The sequence below is a fragment of the Phyllostomus discolor genome, chromosome 8 (genome assembly GCF_004126475.2).
Source record: "Phyllostomus discolor isolate MPI-MPIP mPhyDis1 chromosome 8, mPhyDis1.pri.v3, whole genome shotgun sequence".
In the NCBI taxonomy this organism is placed as follows: domain Eukaryota; kingdom Metazoa; phylum Chordata; class Mammalia; order Chiroptera; family Phyllostomidae; genus Phyllostomus; species Phyllostomus discolor.
In genome coordinates, this window is record NC_040910.2 from 94,823,848 (window position 1) to 94,845,339 (window position 21,492).

A 21,492-nucleotide genomic window follows, 5' to 3' on the forward strand; every position below is an offset into this window, starting at 1 on the left:
CATTTGACATTTTTGTAACATAAAGGCCCTATAATCTGTTCAAAGCTTAAGAACACACTTGTCATTAAATAAAAAGCAAGTAGAAGACATCTTCAAACAAAGAATACGCAACCTCAAAATGCTCAATTTAAAATATGCAACCTCTATAGAGTGCCACAGGAAAAATAAAACATGGATAATATCCTAATATACCCTGTGCCACTTCTACTTCAAGCATGTCCAGACAAAAATTACACACCATGCCATAAAAATTTTAAAGGCCAAAACAATTTTTAAAGAAGGGCTTAATAATTGCCACTCAAGCAGTGGGGTGAAGCTGCCAGCACAATACACCGTGTGGAAATAAGTAACCTTGGTTACTGTTTCCAAGGACACTGGACTCGGCGAACAAGAGCTGAGGTGAAGCTGAATGCAGTGTTGAGTCATTTTAATAAACTTGCATAAATAAATCGGTGCAATGGTACTCCACACTCCCCAAATCCTTATTGGTGGTATCTAACACGACATTTCTGTAAACAGATACTGAAAGTAATGAGTACTTTCCGTAGCGAAGGCCTTTGTTGATGTTTGCTGTATTTTCCTCTTCCTCCTCCTGTGGAGGGACTAAACCGACTGTACTTGGGAAGGTCAGCAGTAATTAGAAATTTAGTCTAAGAAATTTGGGAATATATCTAGGAATGGAAATCAGTCTAGGTAGCAGGTGAGCATACTTTTAAAAACGTTATTGATTCAGGCCATTGTGACGGAATAATCCATATAGCATTGAAAAGCAAAAAGTCTCAGCAGTGCACATTGTGTCAAACTGGGTGATACTCCGGCCAGGGTAGGTTTTGTCATGGTCTATTGTGGCATATACAAAACCAATGAGAAGCCTGCTTGAATCTGGGTGCCCTTCGAAACCCTCGGTGCTGCAAGGCTGAGCTGGAGCACAGAGGCCTCGGGAAAAGCCTGCTAGAAACTGGCCCAGGTGCGCTGCCAGTAACACTGTACTAGTCCTGTGGCGGGCAAAGGCTCTGAAGGTCTCAGTCCTTAGTTGACGGTCATGCTATCAACTAGTGCGAATGAGAAAAACAGACTCATCTCACCAGTACCTCCTTGCATTCTGGCGCACAGGAAGGTGAAGCAGAACCCTCGTCGATCTCTGTTTAATGAAATATCTTCTATACCTTTTTGGGAGAAGATGGGGGTAAAAGGTTGTAACAGAATAAAACACTTCCCTAAAGTTTTGTCCTGAGAAGGGAAGGGGATCTATTAATTATGCAAAGCAGCAATTTTATAGGCAAAACCAAATTTTTTAGTTCACAGATAAAAACAGCCTAGGTCAGAGAGCATAAGTCATACAAAATGAAACATTAGATTCAGAATCTCTTCACAAAGCACACGACTAACCATTCATAGAAATGCGTGTCCTACACGGGCACGTTCTCCCCAGGAACAACACCGTCTTCCCCCAGTGGCTTCCCCCTGATTTCATGCATGTAGCTTGGGGGCAAAATTCCCTACAGAGGCATGAGCCTTTTCCTTCTAAAACTCAGTGCTCTTTCTGAACATTTTCTTCCACTGCTTCTAAGTTCTGTAACCTTTCCATAAACACATCATACTATTTGCCCTCACTAGGCAAGGAACTCTGCCTCCCAAGCCTGAATTTTCAGGTCTCTCATAGAGATGCTGCTAAGGCAGGCAATCCTGGTACCTGTGCAGTCAGTCATTTTTGGAAGTCTGGACAGAGGCCGCCGCGAAGAGACTTCCTTCAGCTGTCTTTCCAAATGGCCTGAAAACAGCACCCAGCCCACAGCCTGCGTGTGAGGGCAAAACAGAAGGTTTTCAGCGAAGGCCCCTTAAGGGGAAGGATATTCATCTTGATACTCAAGGATTTGGGCCTCTGTCCAAACGAAAATCCTCCATGGCTCAGTACTCAGGTCTGTTAGGATGAAAAGTCTTGAAAGTTGACAGTTTTAGAAACGAAGGAAGAGAGCAGAGAACTAACTGGTTCAGCTGCATCAGCAAAGTTAGGAAGTCTGCCCTTACCTATCACTGTTCAATGGAGAGGGACAGAATTCTTTCTGTAAAAAGAACATTTTAATCACAATTTTCCTTCTTTATTCATTTCAGATATGCATACACTAAATGGGGATAAGTGCACCCTACTTCACAAGACAGTACGTGTTCTAGATATAAATAAGCAATGGCTCAGCATTCTAGCCAATTCCAATCCTACAACAATAATTTAATTTCTTCAAATATCAGTTCTTCACAGTTTCAATACTGCAGCAGCAAATTATTCCTTAGATAAAGAAAGTTGTGGTCCCTATTTTAAAACACCTTAGGAGAACTAGAGGTAAGTTAGCAAACTGCAGATGACCTTTGTCCCCCGGGTCCTACATGCAGTTTGGGTATGGCAGTTTACTACAAATCCCAAAGACTGGCAGCGGGACCCAGGGGACAAAGGTCACCTGTAAGAATGACTGAAAGCTACTGCAGCTGTTTTCACACCCACACCGTTGGGGAATTCTATATAAAACAGAGGTGAACTTTGCAGTACTTGCATTCTGTTCATTGGTCCCTGTCACGCATGGGTGTGACCCCCCCTAAACCGCCCCCCACCCCAGAAAAAAACCCAGCTGGTACTTCGTAGTAGAGGAGCTTTTCAGAGCAAGTCAGGCAGGATGAGGCCAGGAGGTTTGGGTTCAACACAGTTGATCCAGAAGTTGGCACAGCTGGCGTGATACTGGTGTCCTCCGTACGCCAGCTTGAAGCTGTCTGTCTCCGAGTTGAACGCCTGCCAGGGACAGACAGACACGTGGAGCACGTCAGGCCTCTGCACCTCGGAGCCGCACGTTCACTTCTCCGGGTCACAGAGGCCAAGGCCAAACTGGCACACACACAAAAGCTGAGCGGGTAGCTATTGAAATCAGGTCAGAAAGTGTTTCACTGCTAACTAAAGGTATAAAAAATCTTTACCATTAAACCCAATTTCAGCAAAAGGCGGCCAGATCTTTCGTGGGAAAAGGCAGAGTCTGGCGGGGGGGCAGGATGGTGTCATGAGAAGGGGAAGTAACCTGCCCAAGGCTGTGGTTAATTTTTATCCCTCGTTGTGAAGAAGGAAGCCTTTCCCTGAAGGTAGCATTTGACTGTAACATGTAATCCCTTAAATTGGTGGCTAATTACAGCCCTATCATGAAAGAAAATGTAAAAATTATAAACTCTTAGGGTCCAATGCCATTGGGAGCTGATAACTGAATCAACATAATTTAAAAGTCCAAATAGGTACAGGTCTGTTAAAAAGATATAAACACAGGAGAATAATTTCCAGATGAATAATGCTTATAGGTGAGTTACAGCCAGCCACTCCTAACTGCAACCACATCCTGGGGACTATTTATAGTGCTTTTTAAAGCATTACAAATAAACAAATAAATAAAGCGAACTCTTAAAACCCAAACAATTTGTTTTTTGTCTGATAACGGCCAAATCCTGAAGCTCTTTGATCTCACTGTGTGTCATTGTAACTTCCGATCTTCCAGAAGTTGCTCGTTCTGTTACTCTGCTCGTCACAGCACCAGAAGCCAATTACGAGACACAAGCATGCAAACAAGACAGAAGTGGATCCACACAGACGGTTAGTTGACTAAATCAAACATGGGAACAAAGGTGACTCAGTAAAGCATCCATGACTGAAACAGTTCGGGATGCCGTGGAATCATCTGATTTGCCTTCCACACTCAAAATTAAGATGGAGACACTAAGATAATGTGTACTGGTTCATACTTTTTAGGATGTTCCTCTGCAGGCTTCTCTTCTTTCTGAAATAACGTTGAAACCATAAGGTCAACAAAACATCCAGAACAATGCCTCTTGCCTGCAAACGACTCCTTTTCTCTTTACCACCCTACTGGGTGCAGCAGGCACAATGCAAACCCCACGCTTCCCCTCAACAGCTTCCCCCACTGCTCTTTTGAAACGGTTATGTCTATTTCTGTGGTCAGATTTCAGGACTTCATAAAATCCCCACCCACCTCTAGGCACAGACCTTGCAGCGAAGTGATCTAAATGGGGTTGTCCCCCAGGCCACGTTTAGAATGCACTTTGCCATCTGCAGGGGAAAGGCGTGTCACTTACCCGGCTCCTGGAGTCCACGTTTAACAGGCACACCCCACAAGCAAGTTCCTGAGCATTTTTAATACCAGGCCGCAGCATACAAGAGGAAAAGTCCAGTGAATTTTCATCGGGCTGTGAAAATGAGATAAACAGGTAAGAACCTGGTAATCCCAAATGCTTTTGGCTTCGTTGCCTGATCACTCTTCCCCAATAGGTCCAATAGCAAATTAAGTAAACTCTCTTACACCATCAGTACAATTCAATTTCCCAATGTTTAGTGAGTATCTGCGTGTTCTGGGCACTAGGGATGCGAGCACGAGCAAAAAAACAGTGCCTGTCCTCTGAGAACTGAGTCTAGGGTAGAAGCCTAGGGTAGAACTCAGGGAGCACAGTGTGATGAAAGCCATACTAGGGTTAAGTACCGAGTGTCAGAGCCCCCGTGTGTGGGGGCTGAGGGGTGGCTTACCTCAACCCCAGGGGAAAGGAACCTGATGGCAGCAAATGCTTCCTAAAACTTAGATACAACTTGGCGGAGTCCTGATGGGTGTATGCGAGGTGAAGGGGATGGGGAGGATGAGTTAGGGGAGGGAAGGACACTTATTCTATGTAGAACAAGCAGCCCGGGCAAAGGATCTAAGCAAAAGATTGGGTATGGGAAGAAGTCTTGGGGGAGGGAACCACACTTACGAAAGGGGTAAGGGATGGAACTGGAGCATGAGGCCTTGAAAGGCACACACGGTGGTGAGGCTTTATCCTGGGAAGCCATAAGGGTCCTAACTGGATCATGGCAGAAGCCGGTGTGTATTATGGACAGATCCCTCTGGTTGCAGTACAGGCAGTGAATTGGAAGAGGTAATCTTTAAGGTACGGGCCTCAGTTACAAGGCTGTTGTAGTCCGGGATACAGACACTGAAAGTCTAAAGTAAGGTGGCAACAGTGGGGAATGGAGAGAAATGGACATATGAGAGCTAGTAAGGCAGTAGAGTTAACAGGTCTGGGTGATCGGGTGATCTATTTTTATGCGAGGAGGGGAGAGGTCTTGGGCAACTGAGGGGATTCACCATAATAAGGCACAGGAGAGCAGAACCAGGTTTGGGGATGGAGGATGGGGGAAGAGCTCGGTTTGGTCCAGGCTAGTGGAGCTGCCTATGGCACAGCCAAGTCCTGATGTTGCATAAGCAGGCAGCGGGAGATACAGCCCTACTGCTCGAGAATGCGAGATCCGGAAGTCATCGCCTAGAGACAGTAACTCTAACAACGGCTAGTAAGTTAAGCTCTTACTTGTGCCAAGTACCACAGTAAACTCTTTACATGCATTATCTACTTTATTCTTTAGAACAAATCTATGAAATATGGAGAGTGTAGCTCCATGAGTAAGGGGCAGGTCCCAACTTTGGGAAGCTGTTTCTTGAAAGTTAAAATATACATTTACTATACAAACTTGCAATTCCACTCATAGACATTTATCCGAGAGAAATGAGAACATATGTTAACAAACATCTTGCACAAGAGGTGTTCATAGCAACTCCATTCTTATTAGCCAAACAGAAAATAGTGTGTGTCTACAAAGAGAAAATGGATTTTTAAAAACCATGGATATTTTCAGTGGATTGCACACAGGCCTGTGAAGCAAAGGGTTGCTGGTTCGATTCCCAGACAGGGCACATACCTGGGCTGACGACTAGGTCCCCCATAGGGAGTGTGCAGGAGGCAACCACACATTGAGTTTCTGTCCCTCTCTTTCTCCTTCCCTTCCCCTCTCTCTAAAAAATAAAATCTTGCCCTGGCTGGCGTAGCTCAGTGGATTGAGCGCGGGCTGCGAACCAAAGTGTCGCAGGTTCGATTCCCAGTCAGGCCACACACCTGGGTTGCAGGCCACGGCCCCCAGCAACCGCACATTGATGTTTCTCTCTATCTCTTTCTCCCTCCCTTCCCTCTCTAAAAATAAATAAATAAAATCTTTAAAAAAACATGGATATTAATACAGTGGAATATCAGCGGCAAAAGAGATCAAGCTGACACATAAAACGACATAGATGAATTTTTAAAACACGCTATGCAGAAGAAGCCAGATGGGCAAAGAACATTATATACATTACATAATTTCATTTACATACAGTTCTAGAACAGGCGCATCCATGGCGCTGGAAATCTAGGGAAAACAGATCACTGCGTGTTTTGGAATCGGATCAGGGGACTGAGTGGGAAGTGACAACATGGAACTTTAGGGTTGATGAAAATACTCCGTGTGTTTGGGGTGTGGACTACATGACTATATGCATTTGTCAAAGCTCATCTAACTATACATTTAAGATCTGTGCATTTCATTGTGTGTAAATTATTCCTCAATGAAGAAAAACACACTTGAAAAGTAGAACAAGCAAACAAAAAACACCACTGAAGGAAAAAAAATGATTCAGAAGAGTTGGATTCTCAATGTGAAGTTTTAGATACACCTAAACTAGTTTATTTTGCTTATATGTGCCCTAGAGCAGGGTTCTCAAACTTGCCAACACTGACATTTTAACTCGGGTAACTCTTTGCTGTGGGGTCTGCCCTCTGTGCTGTAGGATGTAGAGCAGGATCCCTGGCCGGTTTGGGGGCAAAATAGTCCCCCCTCTCTCACCATTAAGCCCTGGCCAGTGTGGCTCAGTTGGCTGGACCTAGTCCCATAAACCAAAAAGGTTGTGGGTTCGAGTCCTGGCTGGGGCCTGTATGAGAAGGCCACCGATGTTTCTCTCTCTCAGCAATGAAGAAAATGTCCTCAGGTGAGGATAAAAGAAAAAAAAGAACTGACTTTCCAAAGTGGAAAAAGTATAATGCACACACGCTTGTTTATTATAAGTGTCACTGATATGAAGGACATGTAGTACACAATTTACTAGTAATAAAATATATAATCATCTTTATTGCAAGTACAATAGCCACTTGATTTGCACAGAAGTCTTTGAGAACTTCTGCCCAACTCCTGGATCCATAATCAACCTACGCTCACACTTTCATGAAAGAGCAGAGTTCTGATGTGAATGTTGGTTGATGTTTTCTTGTCAAGGACTAGGATGAAAGTGAAACAGCAGAGACATATTTCAGAATTTCACTCATCTGTCAAATTTGTGCTCTTTGCTGAATCAGATAATATGGGGTTGGCTAAAAAGTTCATTGATTTTTTTCCGTACAATGGCTCTAGTAGTGCTTAGTTGTCTTTAACTTCATTTGAAACAATTTTGTTTGATTCTATTGTGACGACTGTCATATCCGCATGCATAAAAAAAATTGGTGAATTTTTGGTGCAGCCATTTTAATTTTGAAGATTTAAGAAAATATGCATTTCTGGCGTAATGTGCTTTATTATTTCAAGAAAGGTAAAAATGCAACTGAAACACAAAAGATTTGTGCAGCGTATGGAAAAGGTGCTGTGACTGATCAAATATGTCAAAAGTGGTTTGCGAAGTTTCTTGTACTATTGACATTTTGGCTAAATAATTTTTGCTGTGGGGCTGTCTTACACATTGGAAGATGTTTAGCAGCACCCTTGGCCTCTGCCCACTAGAAGCCAAGAGTCAGAGATAGCCAACATACTCAAAATGTCCAAATCAATAAAGTTATTGGTGAAAATGAAAAATGTATCATTTATTTTACAGAAAAAACTGAACAGACTTTTTGGCCAACCGAACAATTCTCGAATACTGGAGAATGCTTCTTCAACTCTGTTCTAGTCACAGTATGATGGCTCCAGACACACAATCTGCAATCCTAACACTTTCTCTATAACCCTCTTCAGTCTAGACAATCAACAAACAATAAATCAAGCCCTCGTTTGTAGCATTTGAGATTTCCATGGTATAAATACTCCCACCGTGGTTGATTTCAAGCTACCAGTGTGACGTCACTGAACACGGAGTTGAGAGGAGACGCCTGAGACGCCATCAGATGGCACTTCCACAGATGGCTGCAATAGACCGGGATGACCAATCAGCTGGTTTGTGCAAGACTGTTCCAGTTCCAGCTCTGAGGAAACCCTTGGTCCTGAGCAAACCCAGGTAGTGGCTTGTCCTAGGACAGACATAAATGACCTCAAAAGCCAAGGACTGGGCAGATGGCAAAGAAAGTCAAGATCGAAGGGAGTTGATAGGAACCAAGTAAAAGGGTCAAAATGACTGTCTTGTCTTGAGAAGCAAAAACAAGAGCAGTGTAAGTCAAGGGTGAGAAGGTTGGATGGCCACCAGTGTGAGCCCAGAGAGATGCCTGCACAGGTGCTGCGGTGTGGCCCTGAGAACAGTGGCTGGAGGGAGGTGGACACCAGGGTGCCGCAGTGCAGTGGTCAAGGATCTGGGAGCCTGGCATGCTGGCTGGCTGTGTTGTCGTCATGGATACCGAGGTGACCCAGGATGGTGGAAAATCCCTGCCAAAATAATAGCTACCTACATTTTCTATAGTTATTCAAGGCTGAATCACTGAGGAGTTACTACACTGTTTTTATGTTTGCAAAACTATATTATTCTTCCCCAGAAAAAAAGGCTCCTGCCTAGAAAAATGTGTAGCTTATATACAATGCTTCCCCATCCCTTACAAATTTGAAACAATAAACCATGGACTAGCTCTACAAACCTTTCTCAAACTAACCTGAGCTGAATCCACTCAACTCGCACCTGAGGAAAGGAGGGCAGTCCTCGAAGAAGAAAGGGGGAGGGGATGTCTCAGCTGTGGGCCTGAGCACGCTGACCTCGGTGACTGCCGCAAAACTCCACGGCCTTAACTGAGCCAGAGGATGATTTTCCCTTTTTAGCACAGTCGTGGCCACTTTTGTCAAATCTAGAAGTAGGTGGTATTATCATTTGTTTGCTGTCCGATGCTGTCACCTGTAAAATGGTTACATTTCATTTGCCACCCCCCACCCGCCGCCCCAGCCGGTGCCGGGGCCTCAGAGATGCATGAAAGTGCTCTGGGAAAGGACAAAATACTCTGAGTGACTACCACAGTTGGTCACGCTGACAAATGAAACTAACAAGTTTTCTGAAGAAAAACACAGCAGCATCTGAATCTTAAAATTAATCAAATTAACAAAAGCCCTTTAACATCTGTTTACCAAAGGGATAAGGGAAGCAAAAAACAAAAGGTCATATTGTAATCTCCAGTGAAAATTACAACGCTCTGCATAAACTGCCCTGTGGTTAATCTTTCAAATGGTAAAACCAAATGGTTAATCTTTATAATACATTCTGCAAGCAGAGGGAGTGTTACAGCACACAGTAACCATGAGACCCCCTCAGCGGCCGCAGTTCTGTGAGAAGGTGTGCCCTCTACAGGCCACCTTAAGTTAAACATCACTTATTTTAATTGGGAAGTATTTCATCCATTTAGTAAGAGGGAAAAAAATAGTTATATTATACATTAACAAGTCCCAGAAGCAGACTGGGATATGTCATCCTGAATCTTTAGTCAATAATAAATTGCTAAAATGATGTCCAAGAAAATCATTATTAAGGAAGAAGACTTTGGTAGTAATTACTGTTCTTTACCAATGTTCTCATTTCCCTTCCATGACACTAGGCATGACCGTACAACTGGCCATGGTCAGCAGCCTGTGAGCATAAGTCACATGTGTCACTTCTGGAAGGAAGCATTTACGACTAACATGCTACATTCCCTTGATCTTCCCATTTGTGACCAGCTGTATTCCACATGGCGGAGGCTCTGTCAGCCCAGGTCCCTGAGTGAGAAGGGCACAGCACAGAGACCCCTCCAACTTGAGATGGGCATGTAGTAGGAGCAAGAAAAAAGGCCTTGTTGTTTCACATTGCTAAATCAGGGTGTCTGTGCTGGGGGTGGGGGGCGGGAGGACCCTGGTTTGTAATCCAGCATAGCCTAGCCTAAACTGACTGATATAAAACGTGATCTAGACAGAGGTTCCACAAGCAATTGCAGACTTTTGGTTTGCATTACAATGTAACCATTCTTCACTACAATGTATTGGCTAATTTCCCCTATTGCTGCTATAACAAATTTGCACAAATTTATTCACTTAAAACAACATAAATTTACTCTCTGGAGTAACAGTTCTGGCGGCTGGAATTCTGCATTCCCTGGAAATTCTAGGGGAGACTCTATTTCTTTGCCTAGAGCCCACCTGCATACTCTCTGGACCATGGTCCCATAGTCCATCTTCAAAGCCAATGGCATAGCATCTGCCCATCTTTCCTTCTCGGCTTCCACTGTCTTGTCACTTTTTCTCATTCTCACTCTCCTGCCTTCCTCTTATAAGGGTCCTTGTGACGACACTGGGCCTACCTGGATTATCCAGGACAGATTCCCCATCTGAAGAGCCTTAACTTAGTTCCATCTGTAAAGTCCCTTTTTACCACATAAGGTAACACACTCAAAAGTTCCAAGGGTTAGGACGTGGACACCTTTGCGGGGGAGGGCATTCTTCTAACCACACCCACCTTCTGTCAACTGAGAACAGTCCAGCAAGACACGATGAAGGTTCTGTCTCCAAACACTGTGCAGACCGGCAAGATGATAAAAACACTATCATTATTAAAAATAAACTGTTTTCCTGATATGCCACAGCAATAGGGAGGACTCTGAAATTCACTGCTTATGTCACATGGAAAAGAGGCACAAAAGAATTTGTATTATACTGAGGAAAACAGTGGAATCAAAGCACCTGTGTGATTTTCAATTGACTGGAGCCAGGAGAATGTTTTTTTTTCATAGATTTTACATGGCAAAGACAGATTAGTTTTGTTTTCCAGGACTGAGTCTTTCTTTGTTCCAAACCTACTAAACTTCAACACATCTCCACAAGATAAAGCCTTGGATAACAATTCACTTGTCTCACTACAAGAGGTGGGTTTTGCTTTCGAGTTCCCACGCGACCTGGGCCTAGAGGAGACAGGCGTCCACCACAAGAGGGAGTTTGAGTCCATGGGGACTGGGTGTAAAGGAAAGGGGAATATAAAACCGCTGGTACAACTTCCAGCTTAAGTAAACATTAAGGAGCCACGATGTGGAGTTTAAGACTGTGTACGCTGCTCTCCTCAGCCCAGGCACCGTGACTGCAACGCAGCACTAACAAGCTGGGGTTCCTCACCGGAGCAAAGTACTAGACGTCCTTTAATGGGAATCATTACATGAAGTCTTCCTGAGAAGAAACAAGGCTTTTTTAGCGTTCTTAACGCCAGGACTAACAATGTAGAAAGAAGAAAGGACTTTCAAAGGATGACATGCATTCAAATCCCACGTTTGTCCGTGTCAGGCAAGTTTCATCTCTGAGCTGCAATTTCTTCACCTGTAAAAGCAGGGAATATGCTACTGACCTGGGACTGTTACCAGGATTAAATGAGAACAAATGTAAAGCACACAGTGCAATACTTGGCAGTTTCTAGTTGCAAAATAAACAATGACTATTACATTAGCATTACCAAAATCAAAGAGCTGACTGGCAATTTGGTTCATTAAGGAACTTTAAATTCTACCTAAAATGAAGCAATGATGTAAACAGTTAAAAGATTCCTATACAACCTCAATCCTGCCTCCTATTCTGGAAATGAGTTCCCTGCTTTGAGCCTCTAATCCAGAGTCCTTGCAGCATGTAAAGTTTTCTTCCAAGTCAACTGAACTACACAAGTATTGGTTTGTGTCATTAATACTTATGCATCTAGTTTTAGATGCAGTACCTTCTTCCTGTCGTTTCATACCTGATACTTCCTCTGTAGAATGCATGCTGTTCTCCATGCAATGGGCAACTCAAATAAGTTTTATAGACCAAGGACCTACCAGTTACCAAGAGGAAACGACTTGGTATAATTAGGAAAAATACCTGAGCAGAGAATGACTGCTTTCCTGTTACAGCTAACCTGGTGGGGAAAGCAATCACAGAAAAGCATCGGCAGAGAAATGAACACTCAGTGGTGTGTGTGTACAACCTGCAATGCATTCCTGTGCTGTCTAGTTGTAGCTAATTAATGTCTGTAACCTACCTGGTATCTAAAGACATGTCAGGTAAACTCACTTTCTAGACATGGATGCCAAAAACAGATGTTCCCAATGGGAGTCTGAAGGAGAGGGGACAAATGCCAGGCCACTCACCCCACTTTCCTGACATTCTGTCACACGGGGGGACTTAGAACCACCATATGCGGACAGGGCAACACTTCCCAGGCCAGATGGGTGACCAAACCCTAAGGCTTTCTTTGAGATCACAAATCGAATTCTACGGCTTCTTTAAAAAGGCCGAACCAAGTTAATCATTGGTGTAAAAAATCGGAACAGGGGTTACCTCCAAGTGGAGTGATGAGAAAGCAGGAGCAGGAGGAAACTTTCTAGGATGGTGGAATATTCTCTATCTTTACAAGCGCATGGGTTATACGGGGTCAGTCTGTCAAGACTTAGTGACTGGTGTAACTAAGATTTTTGCATTTTACCATATATACATTTAACAAAAAAAAAAGAAGGAAAGAAGAAGAAAGAAAAAAGAAGAAAGGCAGGGAGGAAAGGCAGGCCTGAAGGGGCCATCAGAGCAGAGAAGGCAGACCTTTCTCATGAGCAGCTGTGCATCATGGGAGCTTAGAAGTTTGGGAGGATGTCCAGGGACAAAACTGGCTGCCACCTCCTCGGGAGAGCAGCTGCCTTGAGAAATAAACACGTGACAGCAACCCAGGCCGGGATTCTCCCCAGGTAGCCTTTGTCCCTAACTGAGAAGGCTAATCCATGCTAAACTTGGGTAATGTGCTTGGTCTTCTGTGATCCCCTTTCTTCAAAGAGCTCACAGTGAACAGGGATGCTTTGCAATCACAGTCATCTTTTTCTAAAAGCACCAAAGAGAAGAAATGGGCAGCTGATTTGAGGGTCTGTACCAAAATCTAGTTTTCAAAGTGTTAATTACAATGAGAAATGGATTGCCACCAAAGCAAAGAACCTTAAAATCTAAATGGAAAGTAAAAGGCTTTGGAATTACTTTATAGTCCTGAGATATAAATAGGGGTAAAGAACTTGACTGTTTATACCAAGTTGCTGCCAGAGAGATTCCTGGGGTTTCACTGACTTTGATGCTAAGTACCAACTCACTCTTCCTCAAAAGGCTTTTGCCCATGTCTGGGTTTACCCACCCAGCTTGTGCACTTCAAGGAGGCAATAGAGTGTAATGGTTGAAAAAGCAGAGTTCTGACTTTCACACTGAACCCAGGTCTCAACAGTATCTCCGTGCCTCAGTTCCTTCATCTGTAAAAGGGGTAGAATAAAAGTATCTACCCTCAAGATTTTTGTGAGTATTAAGTAAATAACATCTAAATAAAGAGTGAACAACTGGGTCTAGCACATGGCAGGCACTCAGTAAAAGGTGGCTAATGATGATGATATTCAGGCTTAATCTGGTTCATATTAGCCCCAGGTTATGAAGGAGAAGGTGGATGAATTAGGAGAGACACATACACATACACACTGAGCTCAAGATCCCTAATACTTGGTCTCAGATACCTTTTTGCTATAAAAACATGGAACAGATGGGTTTCGAAGTGAGACCTTGGCAAGACGGAGTAGAGAGGCTCTGATGAACTATAATGTCACCGATGCAAAGGCAGCACACGGAACTCCATGATAAAGGCCGGGTAACACCTCCTTCTTCATCCCACAACCTCACAGGCGCCCTCGCATACCTCCCTAGCCAGTCAGCTTCCTTCACAGCTGGAGCTTAGAGATATTTTAAAAACCCAGGGATTTATCACCCAAACACAATTATGTGATAAACACTATTAGTGTATTACACAAATAGTGTAATAAACACTATTATCATTTTGGCAAATTTCCTTCCAGCTGTGTAGTAACAGTTCTGTGTTATTTCAAAGTTTATCTCCTTTAAAGAACACTTGCATAACATCCAAGTATGAAGAGCCACTTTACTTGACTAATCCTCTAGATTTGGACTTTTAGGTTATTTCCAATTTTTACAGAGAACAATTCGTGCATTTAACTTGCTTCTTTTTGAGAATTTGTATTTAGAAATGTTGCCTTAGGAAGTTTTCAAGTGGAATTACCGCGTCGGCCACTCTGAACGGTGGTAGGGCCTTTAATTCACTCCGCTTTCACTGGGTACCTGCAGAGAGCCTGGCGCTGTGCTCAGATCAAGGACAAAACATAGATACAATGTGGTGTTGGCCCCTGTCCTCAAGGAGTTCACAGGCAGGGGGAAAACATACACATGCCAAACACATTTTCCACAGGGTGGTACCAGTTTATATTAAATGAAGTCCCTAAGGAATGGTCTACATTTTACCACGTCAACCCTGTTAGGATTTGAATAAACCAAACCAAAAACTGATTATTTGCAGGTAAAAATGAAATCTTGTTTTAATTTGAGTTAACGCTTACTATTAGATGTGCTTCCCTTTTTATGAATCACTTCATGTTTTTGCTGATTTTACTGGGATGTTGGTGTATTTCTCACTGATTTGCATGCTTTCCTTACAAAGACATGAGTCTACCATCCGTACGCACTACCACACTTTTACTTAGATTACCATTTTGTCTATTTTTTCCACACTCAGAATGACTTTCACTAATTTGTTCTTGGAGGTATGCCCTTTGGCCTATATTCAGAGATTTCATAAGAAACTACTCAATGAAACTTGTTACTTTATTTATTGAAAGGATATTTAAAGATAACATAGGTTGCATTAGCTTCTTCTCTACAAGAGCCCACAACAGAAATTCCTGATACTAGTACCAGGAATAATTATGCTTCTCGTGAGCAGTGGGTTTGTTTTTATGTTATGAACACAGTGAATCATGGAAATCACCATGTCTTCTTTGTATCAATCCAGGTCAACTGACCAGCTCACTACTAGCAATGTAAGCACTTTAAAAGCACACATTTTTATATACTTAGCTTCATTCCTGGCTTTATCTTACTTCCCTGCTTTCATTTTCCCTATCATTTAATTTAAAATTTTAATCCAGTTACTAAAATTATGACATATACAAAAATGCATACCTAGTTTGAAAAAATGGGAAGGTTCAAAAAAGTACAGACGAAAGTAGAAAGTCCCAGCATACACTGCATTAGCACACAAGGGAGTAAGGGACACAGCTGACAAGCCAGTGGGCGAGGAGCAAGTAAACACACAGCCACCACCAAGTGTGGTAAGTGGTACATGGTAGGGAGGAGTGTGCTGTGGACACACAGAAAGGGCATCTAAGTCAGGCTGAAGGGGTCTCTGGAATGACTTCTGGGGGAACGGATGCAGAGGCCAGAGGGAAAAGCAGTCTCACAGAGAAAGAGGCCCGGGCAGCCCAAGAAATGAAAAAGACCTAACACACTGAGCCAAGGAGGTTTAAACTTGATCCTGAAGATACCAGAGAACCCATTGCAGAATTTTACATGGGACTTAAATGACACAATTAGATTTGCATTTGAGAAAGAAATGCCTAATAGTGGTGTATAAAAAAGATTGATAAGAGATAAAAATGTTAACCAGTAACTCTAGCTATGTGGTCAGAAGTGATAAAGGCCTGAATGATTTAATACATTAAAAAAACGAGCTTCCACTTCTATATTTTCTAACTATTGTTAATATGTAAGAATGCTATAAATTTTTGCCAAACTCATTCAATTTAACCTCCTGAATTCAGATTTCTTGAAGTATTTTATATCACCAAAAATATAACTTAGCTCTTCAAATATTTATACTTCATTTCTTATTGTATTGGTCAGAACAGTAATTAAAAAAAAATTACCCAAACTGTATGATTTTAGGTTAGAAATTGAAAAACGGTCCTAGAGAACAAAATAGAGATTTTGGAAATGCTTTAAACTCTTTAAGAACTTAATACAACAAACCAGAAGCAAGTGTGGAGAGGATAACAATGTGGAGAGGATCCGCCGTGCAAGACGCGGTGCCGAGGCCGCGGGAGCCCACCCACCAGTGCAGTGCAGTGCAGGAAGACTGCTTCCCACCACCCTGCACTCGGATGGGCCACAGAGTTAAATGTAGGAAGAAGAGAGAGACAACGGAACAGCATGTTTATTCCAGCTGTGGAAAAAAGATAAAGTTTGGACTACTGTGAAACAAAGGATATTACCAGAGAAAAACTGAGTAGGTATGAGTATATAAAAATGACACAGTTCTGTCCAGTGAGATGTAAAAGAGCGGAGCAGAAGAGAAAAACATGCTGGTATCAGCTTACTAACGTGTGTGCACATGTGTGCATACAAATCTACTACAAATATGAAACGTGTTTGGTCAGCCATATTGCACTGAATAAATATGGTCAGGTGGTCAAAAGAAACAGACGATCGGTTCACACATAAAGGAAATAAAAATAGTAAACCATCACTTGTAACGTTGGATAGCCTCTCGGGAAACGTGAGAACTGTCAAACACACTTTGAGGGGATCGCACCCTCGTGAAGGAAGAACCTGACAGAGAAGCAGAACACAGTGTGAAGAAGCGACGAGTACGCGCAGCCGGCGCACCGGCAGCTCGCCCACGCGCTGCGGAAAGCCAGGTCATGGATGCGGCCGCAGCTCTGGAGGCGCGCACGCGTGTCCGTGTGCGGTCGCCCGCTCTGACTGCTACCTCCACTGGGAAGAACTATATTCCTAAAGGGAAATACCATTATTTTTGTTTAAAGGTATTCAGAGAACCATTCGTAACAGGAAAAATGAAAATAATCCAAGAACCTAAAAAAGTAAAAAGGCCAAACGAACCATCGGATGGCAATAAGGTGTGCCATACAGTTTTTTAATAAGGGCACATACACGGGCACGAGTCACTAAAAGCACAAAGAAAGGAACTCCAACCAGTACTCTGCAAAACACGCATGTATGTGCGTAGATTAAGGAGGGTGTGGTCAGCAGTGAGTGTTTTCCTGGGAACTATCCAGAAGTGAAGCTGATACTGTTCAACGAGTCGCACCAGTGCCCGCTCCTTCCTTTAACATGGTACGATGCGGCAGGCACCTCATCCTCCCGTGAGTGCCATAACAGGGACAGGCACTCTGTCTGAAAGGCTTACCGTGAGTGTGGCGAGCGACATGAAGCCGATCAGGTTATTCCACACTTTATCGATGTCCTTAAGCAACTGCTGCAGCTTCTCACTACACACTGCAGTGGCTTTGATCCCCAGCTCCACACGTTTGGTCACCCTGTACACCTCCACGACACCTGACAGGGTGACAGAGTGGAGAGTTAGGTGCTGGGAGTGTAGAGACAGAGACGGCAGGCAAGGCCGCACTGCTGCCTGTTGACACCTCAGTTGGAAAGGACTCCGTCTGGACAGAGGTGGATGTGCTGTTCCTTGGACCAACCACCTCTCGATGCTGCAGCATAACTCAATGGTGAGAGTGTAAACCCTAGAGCCACACTGCCCTGTCACTTACTAGCTGTGTACCCTTGGGCAAACACATGACCTCTTTGTGCCTCAATTTCCTCATCTGTAATATTGAGTTAATAACAGTATCCGACCCCACAAAGGATGGTTGAGGGGATTAAATAGGTTAATACTGTAAAAGGCTTAGAACAGTGTCTCTTGAACAGTAGGCATTATGCAAGTATTAGCTATTTTTTTTCTCCCCTTTTAATGAGCGCATCTGTTTAAATTTGGGAAATACCATTAAACTTGCGTAAAATGGGAACATTAAAAGTTTAAAAGAATCTGAATATCAGTATCATCACAAAGAAAGAAATATCTCATTCCACCTGGCTGGCGTAGCTCTGGATTGAGCATGGGCTGCGAACCACACATCGCAGGTTTGATTCCCAGTCAGGGCACACGCCTAGGTTGCAGGCCATGGCCCCCAGCAACCGCACATTGATGTATTGATGTTTTTTCCTCTCTCTCTCTCTCCCCCTTTGCTCTCTAAAAAATAAATAAATAAAATCTTTAAAAAGAGAGAAATATCTCATTCCTATGAATGCCCAATAATTTATACTCTGTGGCTTCATGTATCTTTTTTATACACTAGACAGGACTCAGAACAGTTCTTTTCCTGTGGTTTCTGACGGTGGCTGAACTTTTCCAGCAAGGACAATAGGTGGCAAGTATCCCTACACTAGAAGGACAGCCACCTGATGAACCCCTGACCTGGCTTGAACGGGGAACCCCCGTCCCTGGCCTCTCTGAGAGAGGACTGGAGGACTCCAGGGGGTCTCCGCAGGGGGCATCATCAGCCCTGTGTACAGCACTGTGGCTTTTCCTCTTCCTCTCCTGGGGGCACAGGGATTGTTGCCCAACCTACACCAAATGAGGGGGCATCTAAGACAATCTTTCATGGATACAAGGAGACCTCCTAGAATGAAAGACAGGCAGCCCATTGCCTGGTAAACTCCTGTTTGTGCAGTAGAATTGGGCCTGTCAGGGTAGGAAAGAGGAACTACAGTGAGGCTGCAGGAGCAAAGGGGAGACCACATCCCTTCACTACCCCCTCACCCGGCAAATATTTTTCGGTGACTACTCTGTGCCAGGCATTAATCTAGCTGTTGGAGACACAGCTGTGAACAAAACGGGCCAAAATCCCTCCCCTCTTAGAGATTCATCCTAGTATAAACAAGAACAATAAGTAAAATACAGGGTCCAGCACAAATAATGTCCCCTTTTTATTACAAAATCTTTTATTACAAACTCATAAGCATGTAATTCTGTAACAGAAAAATATCATACTCAAGCACACTATATGACATTTTAGGTAAAATGTTCAAATTAAAGCTATAAATTATTACACCATATTATTACCTTACCAACCACTCTCAAGCAGGCGTTACTTCTGCCGGACCCTGTACATAAGATATTAAAGGTGACAGGCCAGGGAGAAAACCAGGCAGGGAAAGGGACAGGAAGTGTCAGGGTGGGGGGAGGGGATACAGCGGTAAGGGGGTTGGCGAGGAAGACCTCACTTAGAAGGTGACATCTGAGTAAAGGTCTGAACAGAACAGGGTCCAGTGCCTGTGGCTCCAGCCCGAGCCCGAGGTGAGGAGGACAGAGATCGGGGTTCCCAGTTGGATAGGGATGTTTAATAGCTGAAGGTGACCAGGGAGTTAAGGAACCTGTGATGTCATTACGGGGTACAGGAGATGAACGGACAGAGTGTGGTAAAGTAAGGCGCTGAGTGGAGAGCCAATGACTTCATTTTAATGTCTCGCCTAGTCCAGGCTCTGATAAACCAGTAACACAGATGTAATTGTACATTGTTGCCACTATGTTATAACTAGGACTGGGAAACTTGGCCATAGAGACCTTAAATCAAATAGTCAAATAACTGTTTCTGCCTATGACTTAAGTGTCTTATTTACAAATGCAGGTGCTACTTAATAAAGTCATATGTAACTTGGGAGACCTAGATTAAGCTACTTAACATAAGGGGAAACTGAAAATATTTCAAAGTGTCGTGATTTTGAATAAGTAAAATATAAAAGAACATACCTAATAAATATTCCATGCCTTGAGCTGACTGGATAACTTCTGTGCACACAGAACTACTACTGATTCCATTTAAGGTGTCATTTGCTTTCTTAATGACCTACAAGAAATGACATCACATCACCTGACGTAATTAAGAAAAGTCATTGCAAATCAACTTACTATTAGTAGAAAACCCAAGGGAAAGGCCAGGAGGTGTGAAAAAGCATGACTAACTGATGTATGTACAGTATGTATGCTGAAACAAATCCAAAAATTTAATTTTTTAACCTTGAAGAAACAACCCTCCATTTCTTTGGGAGAGAAAAGATAGAGGTTCTTTGGCTCAAATAATATTTTGATTTAGGCAGAGCGAATGATTCCGTTTTCCTATTTCTTAAACACACTGACAGATGAGGGCACAACCGACAAACGAGCCTGTGTCTGCTATCACAAGCGTGCAAGAAGCCTCCCTCAAGGTGCACGACCTTCCACAGAGCTTCGCTTTGCCCAGGCCGCTGAGGGCGGGCTCTCTTTGGTTTTGCTTCTGTCTACTCGCATGCTCTAAGGAGAAGGCAAAATGACACAAGGCAGCACTTGCACAGAGGTGAACACCACCACAGTGACATACTCACTTCTAGGGCGCTCCCCAGGCATCGCTGCCATTCATAGGCATATCTCTCATTCTCCTGTGAATTTTATAGAAAGAACTGGGTTAAAAGGACAAGTCTGGAGTCCTCTATTTATGTCAATTCAGGGAGCACTAGAAGACTTTCCTTTTTATTAAAATCACTCTAGTTCAAGTACACTTTTTTCCTTAGATTTTATTATTTTTAGAGAGAGAGAAGGGGGGGAGAAAGAGGAGAGAAATATAATGTGTGGTTGCCTCCTGCGTGCCCCCCACTGGGGACCTGGCCCACAACCCCGGCATGTGCCCTGACTGGGAGTCGAACTGGCGATCTTTTGGTTTGTAGTCCAGCGCTCAATCCACTGAGCCACACCAGCCAGGGCTCAAGCACAGTTTATCTTATGAACCCACTAGTGACTATTTAAAATTACTGGTAAATGTAACTTCCAATTACATGACTTGTGGATCTGAGGGAAATGTTTTGTATCGGCTTCTCTTTGCAAGTGTCGCTTCATGTGTTCTGGTGATAGTATAAACTTCTGCAAAGGTGCTCATCACACAGATGTCTAGTGTAAGATCCCCTATCAAACTACCAGCTTTCCACAGTTATAATTCTGTGTGTGTGTATGTGTAAGTGTGTGTATGTGTGTGACAAGAGGGGTGGGGGAGAATGGTTAAGTGTTGGCTCTGCAAGGAAGACAGCATGGGACTAAGATATAGCAACCATAAACAAGATTCATAACATTCCCCCTTCTCCTCCATTTTTGATGTTTTCACATTCGCTGAAATGATGAAGTCCAAGTGCTCAAAAAGAATTCCCTTAAACACATCCCTCCTTGTGAAGTCCCACAAATAATTCTGGTGTTAAGGTCACTAACTACCTTCAGTGGATGTCAAATCTGGGAAATATTTTCATCCAGGGCCAATGTCACCATTCTCTCACTTTAATTACATATTCTGTGCCTGGTTCCTTGCGTGTCGTATGTGAAAGCTGCAGGCATTTTTCCTCAGGGCCTCTGCGCTCAGCTGGTGTCTGACCTGGCCCTGTGGAAAACTGCCCCACTCACCTCCACCTCTCCTGTCAGATCTTTGTACTTGTCACGGATGACAGGCAGAGCGGGCTTCTCACTCAGAGTGTTGGAACGGTCCCTGAAAGGCTGCTCCAGAGCCGGAGAAGGAGAAGAACGGCTTATTTCTTTATCACCAAGGCTCAAACTCCTCTTGTGTGATCCTGGGAGAAGTGGATGACATAGTTAAAGGTTTTGATTACTCAGCTTAGTTCAGGCATAGGCTCTTGCTAGCGTGGGCCTCCTCTGTAGATGTTTATGTCACGAGGCATTCAGAAACACCACCCTCATTCCTTATGCCAGGCAA

At 43.5% G+C, this 21,492-nt stretch overlaps 1 protein-coding gene across 10 annotated transcripts in view; it reads right to left on the minus strand.

The window, feature by feature from the left end:
- Positions 1 to 1,173: 1,173 nt before the first annotated feature.
- The window catches only part of SYNRG (synergin gamma), a 74,773-nt gene continuing 54,454 nt past the window's right edge, over positions 1,174 to 21,492 (minus strand). For 7 of the 10 annotated variants that reach the window (XM_036033637.1, XM_036033636.1, XM_036033642.1 and 4 more), the window contains 7 exons: positions 21,186 to 21,349; positions 20,126 to 20,179; positions 19,515 to 19,611; positions 17,112 to 17,260; positions 4,120 to 4,230; positions 3,769 to 3,803; positions 1,174 to 2,779 (listed from right to left, as the gene is read on the minus strand). In XM_036033637.1, the coding sequence (XP_035889530.1) occupies positions 2,554 to 2,779; positions 3,769 to 3,803; positions 4,120 to 4,230; positions 17,112 to 17,260; positions 19,515 to 19,611; positions 20,126 to 20,179; positions 21,186 to 21,349 (836 nt within the window). In that variant the 3' untranslated portion in view covers positions 1,174 to 2,553. Of the gene's footprint in view, positions 2,780 to 2,843; positions 2,846 to 3,758; positions 3,804 to 4,119; positions 4,231 to 17,111; positions 17,261 to 19,514; positions 19,612 to 20,125; positions 20,180 to 21,185; positions 21,350 to 21,492 lie in introns of all 10 variants that reach the window. The other 3 variants (XM_036033639.1, XM_036033644.1, XM_036033638.1) reach the window with 3 other exon arrangements.